Here is a 13,110-nt window from a genome sequence, read left to right on the forward strand (position 1 = left end):
ATACAGCAAAATCACAACAGGAGATTAGAGTGATATACCCGCTTGTCCAAAGCCACAAAGCTGGTGAGCATGGATGCCAGGATTAGAGGCTAGTCTTATCTGGTATCAAAACCCTGCTTCTGGTGACTACAGTAAGGTAACAGATGTGAAAAGTCAAATGCACTGTAAAAATAAGCGGTGGTGGCTCAAACATCATACAAATATGTATATATAAGTTACTTTTAAAAGGAAATGTAACATATATGATACAAAATTTTTCTTTAATTTCACCTGCAGATGCCTCTGTTCAAAATAACCTGGCTATCTATGTCGTATTTATAGAAAATAACCAGCAGTTAGCTTTTTAAAAAAAAGATTTTATTTATTTATTTGGGAGGTAGAGTTAGAGAGAGAGAGAGAGAGAGAGAGAGAGAGAGAGAGAGCTCTTCCATCTACCGATTTACTTCCCAAATGGCCACAACAGCTGTAACTGGGCTGATCTGAAGCCAGGAGCCTGGAACTTCTTCCAGGTCTCCCACTTGCGTGCAGGCACCCAAGGACTTGGACCATCTTCCACTACTTTCCCAGGCCATAAACAGAGAACTGAATTGGAAAAGGAGTAGTAGCCTATTATGCCACAGGAACGGCCCCAGCAGCAATTCATTTTTATCATACTTTAAAAATTCATAGATTAGAAATACTAGACACATGGAGTTTAAATAAAAAAAATGATGAATCTTGGTAAAATGTACCTTTCATTCTAACTGTAGATGTGCAGAAATAAGTAGGAGGGTGGGGGAAATACTGCTTTTAAAGTTTCTCTTCCCTATTCTGTTACCTATTACGGGAGAATTTATTTCTAAAACTGTCTCGGTTCAAATCACTGACTTTCTTCTTAGCTTTTGAAGAAATTTTCTGGTCTTTCTTCTCAGTGTCCTTGCACTCCCAACCACTTCTACACTAGCCTATTATATTGTTAAAGATTTGTTTGACATCTGATCCGTGCTTGAAAAGAAATAAACAAAATTTTAAAAAGAAAGGAAAGGAAAACTTTTATGGTTCCTTCTTGTCCATAGGAAAAAGGTCAAATTCTTTAACATCAGCAAATAATTATTGATCACTTACTATGTACCAGGCACTAATATAGGTGTCTAGGATACTTCAATATCACAAAAGGGCCTGAGTGGTGGTGTAGTGGGTAAAGCCACTGTCTGTGACGCAGGCATCCCATATGGGCACCAGTTCTTATTATGGCTGCCACACTTCTGATGCAGCTCCCTGCTAATGGCCTGGAAGAAGGAGAGGAAGATGACCCAAGTGTTAGGACCCATACCATCCACATAGGAGACCTGGATGAAGCTCTAGGATCCTAGTTTCTGTCTGGCCCAGCCCTGGCCATTGTGGCCATCTAGGGGAGTGAAACAGCAGATGAGAGCCTTCTCTCTCTCTCTCTCTCTCTCTCTCTCTCTCTCTCTCTTTCCTCTTTCTCTCTCTCTGTAACTCTCACTTTCAAATTAATAAAGCTTAAAAAAAACTATCAGAAGAAACAGATCCCTAAATATATCAAGCTATATTGGAGGGAAGAAGTCAATAAAGGAACAGGTTTTGCATTTAATGTTAGAAGACAATAGTACTATAAAAACAGATTAGGATAAAAGGGAAAGAAGTCCAGAGGTGAGGAGAAGATAGAAATTTAATATGAATACATGTGCACACATGTAATTATATATACAGTTTATGCAATTATGTGTTTGTAGGTTTGTGCTTATGCATATATATATATATATGAAGCATACTACCATGTTTGCATCTTTGCTTCTGAAGATCTTTCACAATTTGTCTGCTGTCCTTTCTCAAAACTTGTCTTCTATTAATCCTGTTTATTGCATGCTCCTGCCATGATATTTGATGTCCCTAAAACGCTATGCTCTCCTGTGCGTTTGGAAACACTTTACCTCCTTTGAATTTAGAGATCTCTGAACCAGCCACCTCCCAACTCCATCACACACCAAATTTTCATCCTGATATCCCTTTACTCATCTTTGGAATCCTCCTCAAATATGTCTTTTTGAAAAGACCATCCGCTATGTCCAGATTGCATGGAATTGTATGAACGATTCTCAGAGCTCCTGTTGCAGGATGATAGAATTGAATGGCCTGTCTGTCCCATGCATTAAGTTGAGCATTTTGAACTTAAAAATGTTCATTAATTTTTACATCATTGGCATCTAATCCTGTCAAGAACTTGAGGCTAGATATTTGATCAATTGGCTATGTTTGTGCACAAGCAGTGGTAGAATTTTAATGTCAGACATTTTTAGCCCTTATTTAGTCTCTCAAAGGGATGCCAGTTTTGCAAAGCTCTATGTACTTCACTCTCCTACTTAAAGGAGAAAAAACTAAACTTGACCTCATAAACCAAACTACATTTACAAGAAACACATCGGTCTCTCCAAGCATTTTGAGTTACGGTGTTTTTGTTCTCTTAGAAAATAATATACAGTGTAAATCTTAGTGATCTAATAATCTAATCCCAATTCTTGGAGCAATTGAAAACAGTAGTAGTTAGTGAAAGTGCCATTAGTAATTTCCTTCGGTAGCATGGTGATGTTGACAGTGAAGGTAACATCCAGGCAATGTAGAAATATTAAAGAATTTCTTCTGGAGTCTGTCAATTTTACGTAAACATATGCGTCAGAGCAAGGTGACGGTGCTCTCCATGAAAGGCCCGATCATGGGGTGGAATGAGATTCTGCATTAGGGATAGGACATTTGCCTTATGGTGTCTCCTCTGATTCTGGGAGTGTATGATTCCCCTACAGACCCAGTTTCTTCACCTGATTGTCATTGCCCCAGGAAATCTCCCTTTGGGGCTCTGAATGCAGCAGAGAGTTGACACATGGATGTGGGAAGAAATGACAGCACAGTGACCAATTTCATCCTTTTGGGATTTTCAGAACGTCCTGAGCTGCAGGTTATGCTCTTTTTGCTTTGTCTGGGAATCTATTTCATGACTCTGGCTGGGAACCTGGGCCTCATTGTACTTATCAGGATGGATTCACATCTCCACTCCCCCATGTATTTCTTCCTTGGTAACTTATCCTTTGTTGATATATCATATACCTCCTCTGTAGCCCCTAAGATGCTCTGTGACTTCTTCCAGGAACAGAAAGTCATCTCCTTTGTGGGCTGTGCTGCTCAGTTTTTTTTCTTCCTTGGGATGGGAGGCACCGAGTGCTGCCTCCTGGCGGCCATGGCATACGACCGATATGCTGCCATCTCCAACCCTCTGCTCTACACAGCCCTCATATCTCCCACCATCTGTGTGGGGATGGCCATTACAGCGTATGCCGGTGGACTCCTCACGGGGTTGGTCCAAACTAGCTCCATATTCCAGCTCCATTTCTGTGAGCCACGAGTCATTAACCACTTCTTCTGCGACCTGCCACCCCTGCTGGGCTTGTCTTGCTCCAGTACCTTCATCAGCCAGGTGGTGAACTTTCTAGTTGTGTGTGCAGTCGGCGGCACATCAGCTCTTGTTGTCTTGGTTTCCTATGGCTACATCATTGCCACTGTTATGAAGATCCATTCAACTCAAGGGAGGATAAAAGCTTTCAGCACCTGTGCCTCTCATCTGACCACAGTGATTCTCTTTTATGGCTCAGGGCTCTTCTCATATCTTCATTCCACTGTTGGGTACTCACGGGACCAAGATAAAGTGGCTTCCATGTTCTATAGTGCTGTGATCCCCATGCTGAACCCCATCATCTATAGTCTGCGAAACAAGGAGATCAAAGATGCATTGAAAAATATCAAGGAGAGGAGGAAGCAGTTATCCTCTCTGTGTTTTATAGTTCCTTAAGTTAAAAAAAAAAGCTTTTCCAGTTTTGCTCAATCTAGATAAGCATGAAATAAATGGCATGTAGACTCTGAGAAGTATTAGAGACACTCTTTCAAAATAAAATCCCCAAGCTGCATGTCCACTGGACAATTAGGCTCAACAGAGGTTTGCTTTCTTTATGTACATGTTTTTCTCACGGGCTGATAGGATTTCAATTTTGGTCATTTGCAATAGAAAATAAATACACTTTCCTGTAAGGTTCCTTAGCTGTAAAACATTAGGTGCCTTAGAACTTGCTGGAATATGATTCCAGGACTACTGATATGAAGACCTCTTTACAATACAATACTTCTCCTACCAATCCATTTACTTTTTGGGACAAATCTTCTATTCCTCTTAACTTGGATCCTACCTAACCAAGGATTGGTACTGACCAGCAAAGCTGACTCTGGGTTAGAAATCTGAGCCCCCATCTGAGGTCAGCAGTGTTTACCACAGGAGCAAGAGGAATCTGTTAACCATGTTTGAGAAGAGCCAAGGTCACATTTGGGGGCCATGAAATCCATTGGGGCCAGAAACAGGAGTCAAAACTCAAGGCGCCAAAGCTGTAAAGCCATAGCAAGCAAAAAACATGGAAAAGGTCAAATGAGAAACCCTAACAGGGAATAGTGTGCCATAAGGTTAATTTGCATGTCTGAAATCTCCCATGATGGGTGATGAGTGAGGCCACTTGGTTTAAGGAACAAGGTCAGGGAAGAGAGATTTCCTCTGGCAGCCCTGTTTGTGCATTTACTCCTGAGACCAGTTCTACTCTTGGCCTTATATGGCTATCTGACTCACTCTCTGTCTCACTCCATCCTCACTTGACTTTTATGTCACAAACTGCCAATTGTACACTGTCTGCTGTCCCCTGGAATTTGACCTTGGTTTGTCACATGATTCTGACATCCTTGTTTTCATTTTTATCCACTATCTCAGACAGGGATCCCAATCCATGACCTGATCTGAGATAGGACAACCATGTCAGTGAGTGTGCATCAGAGCTGAATGTGGATTTTAAGTTGTTTTTGATCCCATTTTGAAGATGACTCTTGAAGAAAGGATAAAAATTGTTTGTGTAAACCATAGTAAACCATGCAAACAAACCCTAACTCACATCTTCTACGGCCATAACTATTTCACCTTAGTCCCATTGTAATCAGCACAGTTCTCATTGATCAGTTATCTGACCACTTGGATTATTAGCAGTTTATGTAAGGGAGGGGTTGTGACTTAGACTGGAGATTCCTTTGTAAAGTCTTCCTTGATCCTGGCCTCCTTTAGACCAGATTAATTGTTTCTGAAATGCATCCCTATAGCATCCTCTATTTCACCTATCATTACCTAGGACATTTTGAAATATTTTTCTTGTTTAATTGTTAACATCCTTGTCTAAACATCCCTCTATTCTTTCCCCAAAACAGGACATGGCTTAGACAAACTATGCACTTAATAGATAAATAAATCCAAATTCAGAGATTTATAGCAAACAAAGGGAATTAACACTTACGGAATGCTTATACTATGTCAGGAATTATGCACAATTTTTAAAAATTGCATTTTAATTTTATATCATAAACACTGATTTCTTGTTTAAAAAATGAAACCTATGGGTAGAAAATATCTCCTTCGACCATGGCACTCAGTGTCAGTCTGTTCCCACACTCCCCAAGAAACCATGATCCCCATGCTGAACTACATCATCTGTGGTATGTAAACTTATACTTTTTATGCATGTTAACATTCACATGTATACTAGCTGAAATATATAATACTGCTTTGTGTATATTTATATAAATGGTGTTGAACTATATGATTATTCTATATTTTGTGTTATTTCATTCAACATTGTTTCTTGAAGTTCTCCTGGTGTTAAGAACATACATATCTACCTCAGTCTTTTTTTTCTTTCATAGAATTAAATACCAAAGTTAATGTACCTGTTCCTCCACTGGTGAACATTAAGGCAGTTGTCAAGTTTTGCCAATTACATAATATCTACAGTATCCAGTATGACGTACACATATTTGTAGATGCCAGTTCATGCTCATAGCCACTTTTTAGTGTAGGAACTAGAGGCTGGATTGCTATTTAGAGGGTGTGTCTAGCCAGCTGTGTAATAGGACACCTAGCTCCTCATACCCTTGGGGAAGGGTGATATGATCAAGCAAGTTTATTCTCTTGGTAGATTCTATGTATTCTTTTAATACTTGAAACACAGTCGTTTACTGTCCTGATTTACATGAAATGTTCTGTATACTACAGACAGGTTTTTATAGGCATTATTTTTTTAGCTCTTAGAATCAGATTATGAAATAGGAATTTAGAAATTATTTTATTATTTAATTTCCTTTTAAATTGTAAAATAATAAGTGTATGTATTTATGAGGTACAGTGGTGGTAATGTTTTGATGTGTGTTTACAATGTCAAATGATTAAATCGTGTTGATTAAATCCATTTACTTTACATCCTTACCATGTTTTGTGGTGAAAACATTTAAAATCAACTCCCTTAGCAATTTTTAAATACACAACGCATTATTTATTAGAGTCACCATTCTGAAATAGAAATTTTAATTATTTTTATCTGGGATGCCATGTATATGGCTCAGGAAGGAGATTAAGTTACATAAACATGGCACATGCTAGCAAGTTCAGGAAATCCTAAATGAATATTACATGATACTTAGAGAGTTAATCTGAACTACACATTCTTACATGCATCAATCAGAGACAAAGAAATAAAAGCAAATTCTGTCAAAAACTGCCTAGAACTGCCTAGAGGACTGTGCACTGTGGTGTAGTGGGTTAGACTGCTGTGGAGCCCCAGTTCTAGCCCTGCCTGGTACTTCTGCTTTGGATCCAGATTCCTGCGAATGATTCATGGGAGGCAGCAGATGATGACTCAAGTGCTTTGACCCCTAACACCCATGTGGGGGACCCAGATGGAGTTCTAAGCTCCTTGCTTTGACCTGGCCCAGCCCTGGCTGTCGCAGGCATTTTGGGAAGCAAACAGATAGATCTCTGTTTCTCTCTCTGATTCTCTCTCTCTCTCCCTTTCATGTAGATGAAAACATACATTTTAAAAAACTGCCTAAATTTTTTTTGCAATAAAATTTTAATGACACAAACATTATAGATATGTATGGGGCACCATGTGATGTTTCAATCATGTATACATTGTGTAATGTTCAATTCAGGGTAGGTGTACTTATCTTCTCAAATATTTCTTTTCATGATGAAAATACTTTTTTCCTAGCTTTTTTGAAATACACTGTACATTATTATTACCTGTAGTCACCCTCCTGCACAATAGAATGCCAGAACTTATTTCTGTGATCTAAAAACACTCATTAGTCAATATTTCTCTATCCCTGACACTGTCCCTTCCCCCATCCCTTTACTCTTCCCAGCCTCTTGCAACTATTATTCTATTCTGCATTTCCATGAGATAAACCTTTTTAGATTTCATATATCTAAATATTTTCTTTAGTTAGACTTCTTTAAGTGCACAATAGGGAAACAGAAGTGGCTCACTCCTGTTAAATATTTAGTTTGTTTCAATAATAGGAGAGATGAAAATTATTTAGAAAATATTTTTCAAAAATAGATTTCTTTGGGGGCTGGGGCTGTGGCATAGCAGGTAAAGCTGATGCAGTGCCAGCATCCCATGTGGGCGCCGGTGCTTGTCCCAGCTGCTCCACTTCAGATCCAGCTCTCTGAAAACTCCTGGGAAAGCAGTAGAAGATGGCTCAGACTGCTTGGGCCCCTGTACCAGTATAGGAGATCCAGAAGAAACTCCTGGCTCCTGGCTTTGGATTGGCGCAGCTCCAGCCATTGATGGCCATCTGGGGAGTAAACTAGTGGATGGAAGACCTCTCTCTCTCTTTCTCTCTCTCTCTGCCTCTGCCTCTCTGTAACTCTGCCTTTCAAATAAATAAATAAAATTTTTTAAAAAAGGGTTTCGTTTTTGTTTTTCAGCAAACAAATTAAGAATTAAGTGAAAACAAACACATTAAAGCAATGGAATATGTCAACTGAATACAAGTTGTCTTATATGTTCTGAAACCTTGAGAAAGGTGCTTTACTTATCTGAGGTAGATTAGGTTGGTCTGCTCTCAGGGACACTTCATTCATCCCAGAAATTTCCTTCTAATTTTGGTCAGTTTCCCAAATGTTGCCTTTCAACTTCAGGTATCCTATGTGAATAATGCCAACACCTTTCCTGTGCACCTCTGTGATTAAAAGCCCTCAGACCTGTTTCATCCTTTCTGATTTCTTTGCTAGAGGATGGTCCACTGTGAATTTTCTTAAAGACTTGAGACAAGTACCAGTAAGTTTAATGGAAAGAAAGAGAAAGTCAGTGTCCTGCTAATTATACCAAACATGTCTGCTTCTCCAGATTCTATCTAGTAACTCATAAGTAGCCCTAAATGGTGAATATTCATTATCACTGCACCATATACTCACTACTATTTTAAGGATAACAATTGTCAAACATATACTAGTGATTGGCATGATTTTCACTAAAGAGAAAAAATGCAATGTGTGTTTTATCACTTTGGCAACTTTTCATGGTGAAGTAGCTTTTTATAAAAATCACTGGAATACATTAAATCAAATAAACTTCATAGAAATATAAACCCAGGATATATAAATGAGCACATTTGAGCACATTTCCATTTTCTTCTTCCGTTGGATTAACAAATATTTAATACAAATAACTCAGACTCAAGTAGCATCTGCTACTGTAGACTGGTGAATAAATATTTTATTAATAGTCTGAATCCCTAGGTTTTGGTTTATATTAGCCAATCCCTTAACTGCCATAGGCGTTGGCATTGGGGTTCATGAAGCTAACCAGCTGTTACCTTGCCGGAGGCTGATAGCTTTGATCCTATTGACTGGTGGATGGTCATGATAATCCTAGGACCAATGGCTATAGCTCATAATGGTAATAAGGTATCTTACTCCAGGGTATTTTTTTTCTTTTAGAAAAGTGGATTTCTTAACAGAACAATTTTATAATTGGTTTTATTCACAAATGAATAATATGAAACGAGAAAGGAACTAAAATGTTAAAATGAAGTAGAATTGAATTTATTATAAATTAATAATGATTTCCAAAAGTAATGATAGGAATGAGACCCCCCATCCCAGCTTATAGCATCTGTGTCTAGATTCAGCTAAAGGACTGACCACTAGGCAGCAGGCTCTGTAACAGGCAAGCTTAGCAGGGGTAGGAGTGAGTTGGATAACAAGGGGGAGACTGATGTTTTAAAGTTTACCATAAGATCAAGCCAGATGAGACTGCATTGACACACAACTATGCTTCAGAGTCCAGGAAGCATTGTTTATGCTGGAGGACTCCTTTGACAACTCTGCCTTCTCAGCAACTTTTCTGTTTTCCTTCTATCAATAAACTGAATTGTTTCATTGAAATGGAAACATGAATTCTTTCCACATTGGCCATTGAGCAGCTCTCAGTAAAATTCATTGCTCATCTGTAGCAAGAATTTGGGTCACTCTGGTAAGCACTTTTGTTGTTATTCTTGGTTTTATTCTGCACCACTATTTTTTTCACCAGTCTTTCAATTTGATTTTTTTATACTTATGTATCCTTGCAAGCTGCTTGCTTACACATTTTTGAGCAAAGTAAAAAATAAAAATGCCCAAGAGTCTGTTTTACTCATAAGGATCATGCATTCGAAAGTGAATTTGTCATAGTTCTTTTGGTCACAAATGTCAAAAAGCCAAATCTGTTGCTACTGTAAAGATAGAAATTGGGAAAAAAAGTCAATTAGCCTAGGAGTTATAAGAATTGTTCTCATTTATTTTTTAAAAATTTTATTAATATAAAGAGAACAGATTTCATTTATTTCATAAATATAATTCTAAGATAATCACATTTCCCTCCCTCTTCTCTCCTTTTCCTCCCTTCATTATTCTTTAATTTTTGCAAAAATATTTCAGTCCACTCTATAATCACAAGCTTAATGCACCACTGACCATAATACTCAATGAATAAAAAAACAGAAAGATCACAGTTCCAGAGGAATATAAAAAATGGCTAAATCAACAATCAAATCTCCAGGTGTACTTTTTGTTCCTACTCATTTTTTTGTATTCTATATTAACTACTACATTGCAGAGAAAACATGATAGCTGGCTTTTTGAAAGTAGCTTATTTTATTAAGCATAATGGTTTCTAGTTGCATCCATCTTGTTGTAAAAGAAAGGATTTCATTCTTTTCTATGGCTGAGTAGTATTCCATAGTGAAAAGAAATTCCATTTTCTTTATTCAGTTATCAGTATATGGACATGTGGGTTGATTCCACATCTAAGCTGTCATGAATTGAGGTGCAATAAACATGGGATACAAATAACTCTTTCATATGCTGATTTCATTTCCTTTGGGTAAATTCCCATGAGTGGGATGGCTGGGTCATGTGGTAAATCTATTTTCAGATTTCTGAGGAATTTCCATGTTGTCTTCCATAATGGTTGTACTAGCTTACATTCCCACCAGTAGTGGATTAGAGAACCTTTTTACCCACATCCTCACCAGCACTTATTAATTTTTGATTTTTGGATGATAGCCATTCTAACTGGGGTGAAGGGAAACCTCATTGTGGTTTTGGTTTGCATTTCCCTGATGGCTTGTGATCCTGAGCATTTCTTTCATGTGCCTATTGGCCATTTGAATTTCATCCTTTGAAAAATGCTTGTTCATGTCCTTTGCCTATTTCTTAACAGGATTGTTGTTTTGTTATTGAGCTTCTTGCACTCTTTGTAGATTCTGGATATTAATCATTTATCAGTTGCATAGATTGCAAATATTTTTTCCCACTGTGTCAGTTGCTTCTTAACTTTATTGAGTGCGTCCTTTGCTGTGCAGAAGCTTCCTAGTTTGATGTAATCCCATTTGTCTATTTTTGCTTTTTATTATCTGTGCTTCTGGGGTCTTTCCAAGAAGATTTTGCCTATGCCAATGTCTTGCAGAATTTCTCCAATGTTCTCCTCTAGTAATTTCATGGCATCATGTTATAGATTTAGATCCTTGATCCACTGTGGGTTGATTTTTGTATAAGATGTAAGTTAGGGGTCTTGTTTCATACTTCTGCATGTGGAGATCCAATTTTTCCCAGCACCATTTGTTGAAGAGACTGTCCCTGCTCCAGGGATTGATTTTAGCTCCGTTGTCAAAGATTAGCTGGTTGTAGTTGTGTGGCTTTATTTCTGGGATTTTTATTCTGTTCCATTGGTCTGCATATCTAATTCTATGCCAGTGCCAAACTGTTTTGATAACTGCCCTTGTAGTATGTTTTTTAATCTGATATTGTGATGCTTCTGTTTTGTTTTGTTGTTTAGGAATATTTAACTCTTCAGGGTCTCTTCTGTTTCCATATGAATTTAGCATTGTTTTTTCCTAGATCTAAGAAGAGTTTCCTCAGTACTTTTATTTTTTCCATTTTTTAATGTCTTCCTTTATTTCTTCCTTTAATGTTCTGTAGTTTTCTCTGTAGAGAACTTTCACATCCTTGGTTAAATTTATTGCTAGGTATTTGAAATTTTTTGTAGCTCTTGTGATTGGGACTGATCTTCCAAGTTCTTTGTTAGCCACAAGAGGTTGTTTTGTGTATACAGACTGTTGATTTTTGTGTTGATTTTATATCCTGCAACTTTACCAAATTCTCTTATGAGTTCCAGTAGTCTCTTAGTGGAGTCTTTGGTTACCCTATATCTAAGATCATGCCATCTGCAAATAGGGATAAACTGACCTCTCCTTTCCAATTTAGTATCCCTTTGATTTATTTTTCTTGCTTAATGGCTCTGGCTAAAACTCCCAGAGCTAAATTGAATAGCAATGGTGAAAGTGGAAATTCTTGTCTGGTTCCATATCTCAATGGAAATTCTTCCAATCTTTCATCATTCAATATAATGTTGACTGTGGATTTGTCATATATTGCATTTATTGTGTCAAAGAATGTTCCTTTTATACTTAATTTGCTTAAGGTTTTTATCATGATAGGATATTGTATTTTATCAAATGCTTTCTCTGCATCTATTGAGATAATTATATTTTTTCTATTCATCCATTTGTTAATGTGATATATCACATTTATTGATTTGCATATGTTGAACCATCCCAGTGTACTAGGTATAAAACCCACTTGATCCATGTGAATGATCTTTCTGATGGGTTGTTGGGTTTGATGAGTTAGTATTTTGGGGGGATTTTTGCATCTATATTTTTGCATCATGAGGTCTATAGTTTTCTTTCTTTGTTGTATCTTTTTCTTGTTTTGGAACTGATCTGATGCTGGCCTCATAGATGGAATTTTGAAGGATGTTCTCCCTTTCAATTTATGAAGAATAGTTTATGAAGAATTAGAAATAGTTCCTCTTGAAAAGTTTGGTAGAATTCACCATACATCCCTAAGCTTTTCTTTTTTTTTGAATTTTCAATTATCTTTATATACAGAAGATCAATTTAGCATATATTAAGTAAAGATTTCAACAGTTTGCACCCACACTGAAACACGAAGTGTAAAATACTATTTGAGTACTAGTTATAGCATTAATTAAACACCTAAGAGTAATTGTGTATTAATTACAGAGTTCAACCAATAGTTTTAAGTAGAACATAAAATGCAACTTTTGTATTGTTGTGGCTTCCCCCCACCCCAACCTCCCTCCCTCCCGTGACCCTCCCCTCTCCCACTCCCTCTCCCATCCCGCCCGTCATCGAGTTTCATTTTCAATTACCTTCATATACTGAGGATCAACTTAGTATATACTAAGCAGGGATTTCAACAGGCTGCACTCACACAACCGAACCAGGTATAGGGTATTGTTCGACTAGTAGTGTTGTTTTTAAGTTTCATAGTTAAACACATTAAGGACAGAGATCCTACGTGGGGAGCATGTACCCAGTGACTCCCATTGTTGATTTAACAATTGGCACTCTTATTTATGACGTCAGCAATCACCCGAGACTCTTGCCATGAGCTGTCCAGGCTATGGAAGCCCCTTGAGTTCACCAACTCTGTACTTGTTTAGTCAAGGCCGTATCACAGTGGAGGTTCCTTCCTCCCTTCAGAGAAAGGCGCCTCTCTCCTTGATGGCCTGTTCCTTCTGCTGGGGTCTTGTTCACCAGGATCTTTCATTTAGATTGTTTTTTGCCACCGTGTCATGGCTTTCCATGCCTGTGAGACTCTCATGGACCTTTTAGCCAGATCCGAATGTC

The 13,110-nt window shown here is 37.8% G+C and overlaps 1 protein-coding gene across 1 annotated transcript; it reads left to right on the top strand.

The window, feature by feature from the left end:
- The first annotated feature begins 2,678 nt into the window (after positions 1 to 2,678).
- On the top strand, positions 2,679 to 3,929 carry LOC100346346 (olfactory receptor 5A1-like). Its single transcript, XM_051854370.2, has one exon. It carries the CDS (start codon positions 2,879 to 2,881, stop codon positions 3,839 to 3,841), a length of 963 nt encoding a protein of 320 aa, XP_051710330.2. The 5' UTR covers positions 2,679 to 2,878; the 3' UTR covers positions 3,842 to 3,929.
- Positions 3,930 to 13,110: the final 9,181 nt, after the last annotated feature.

The sequence above is a fragment of the Oryctolagus cuniculus genome, chromosome 1 (genome assembly GCF_964237555.1).
Source record: "Oryctolagus cuniculus chromosome 1, mOryCun1.1, whole genome shotgun sequence".
Lineage (NCBI taxonomy): Eukaryota > Metazoa > Chordata > Mammalia > Lagomorpha > Leporidae > Oryctolagus > Oryctolagus cuniculus.

Coding starts and splice junctions, on each gene's coding strand:
- LOC100346346 (XM_051854370.2), top strand. CDS start 2,879: ATGGATGTGGGAAGAAATGACAGCACAGTGACCAATTTCATCCTTTTG.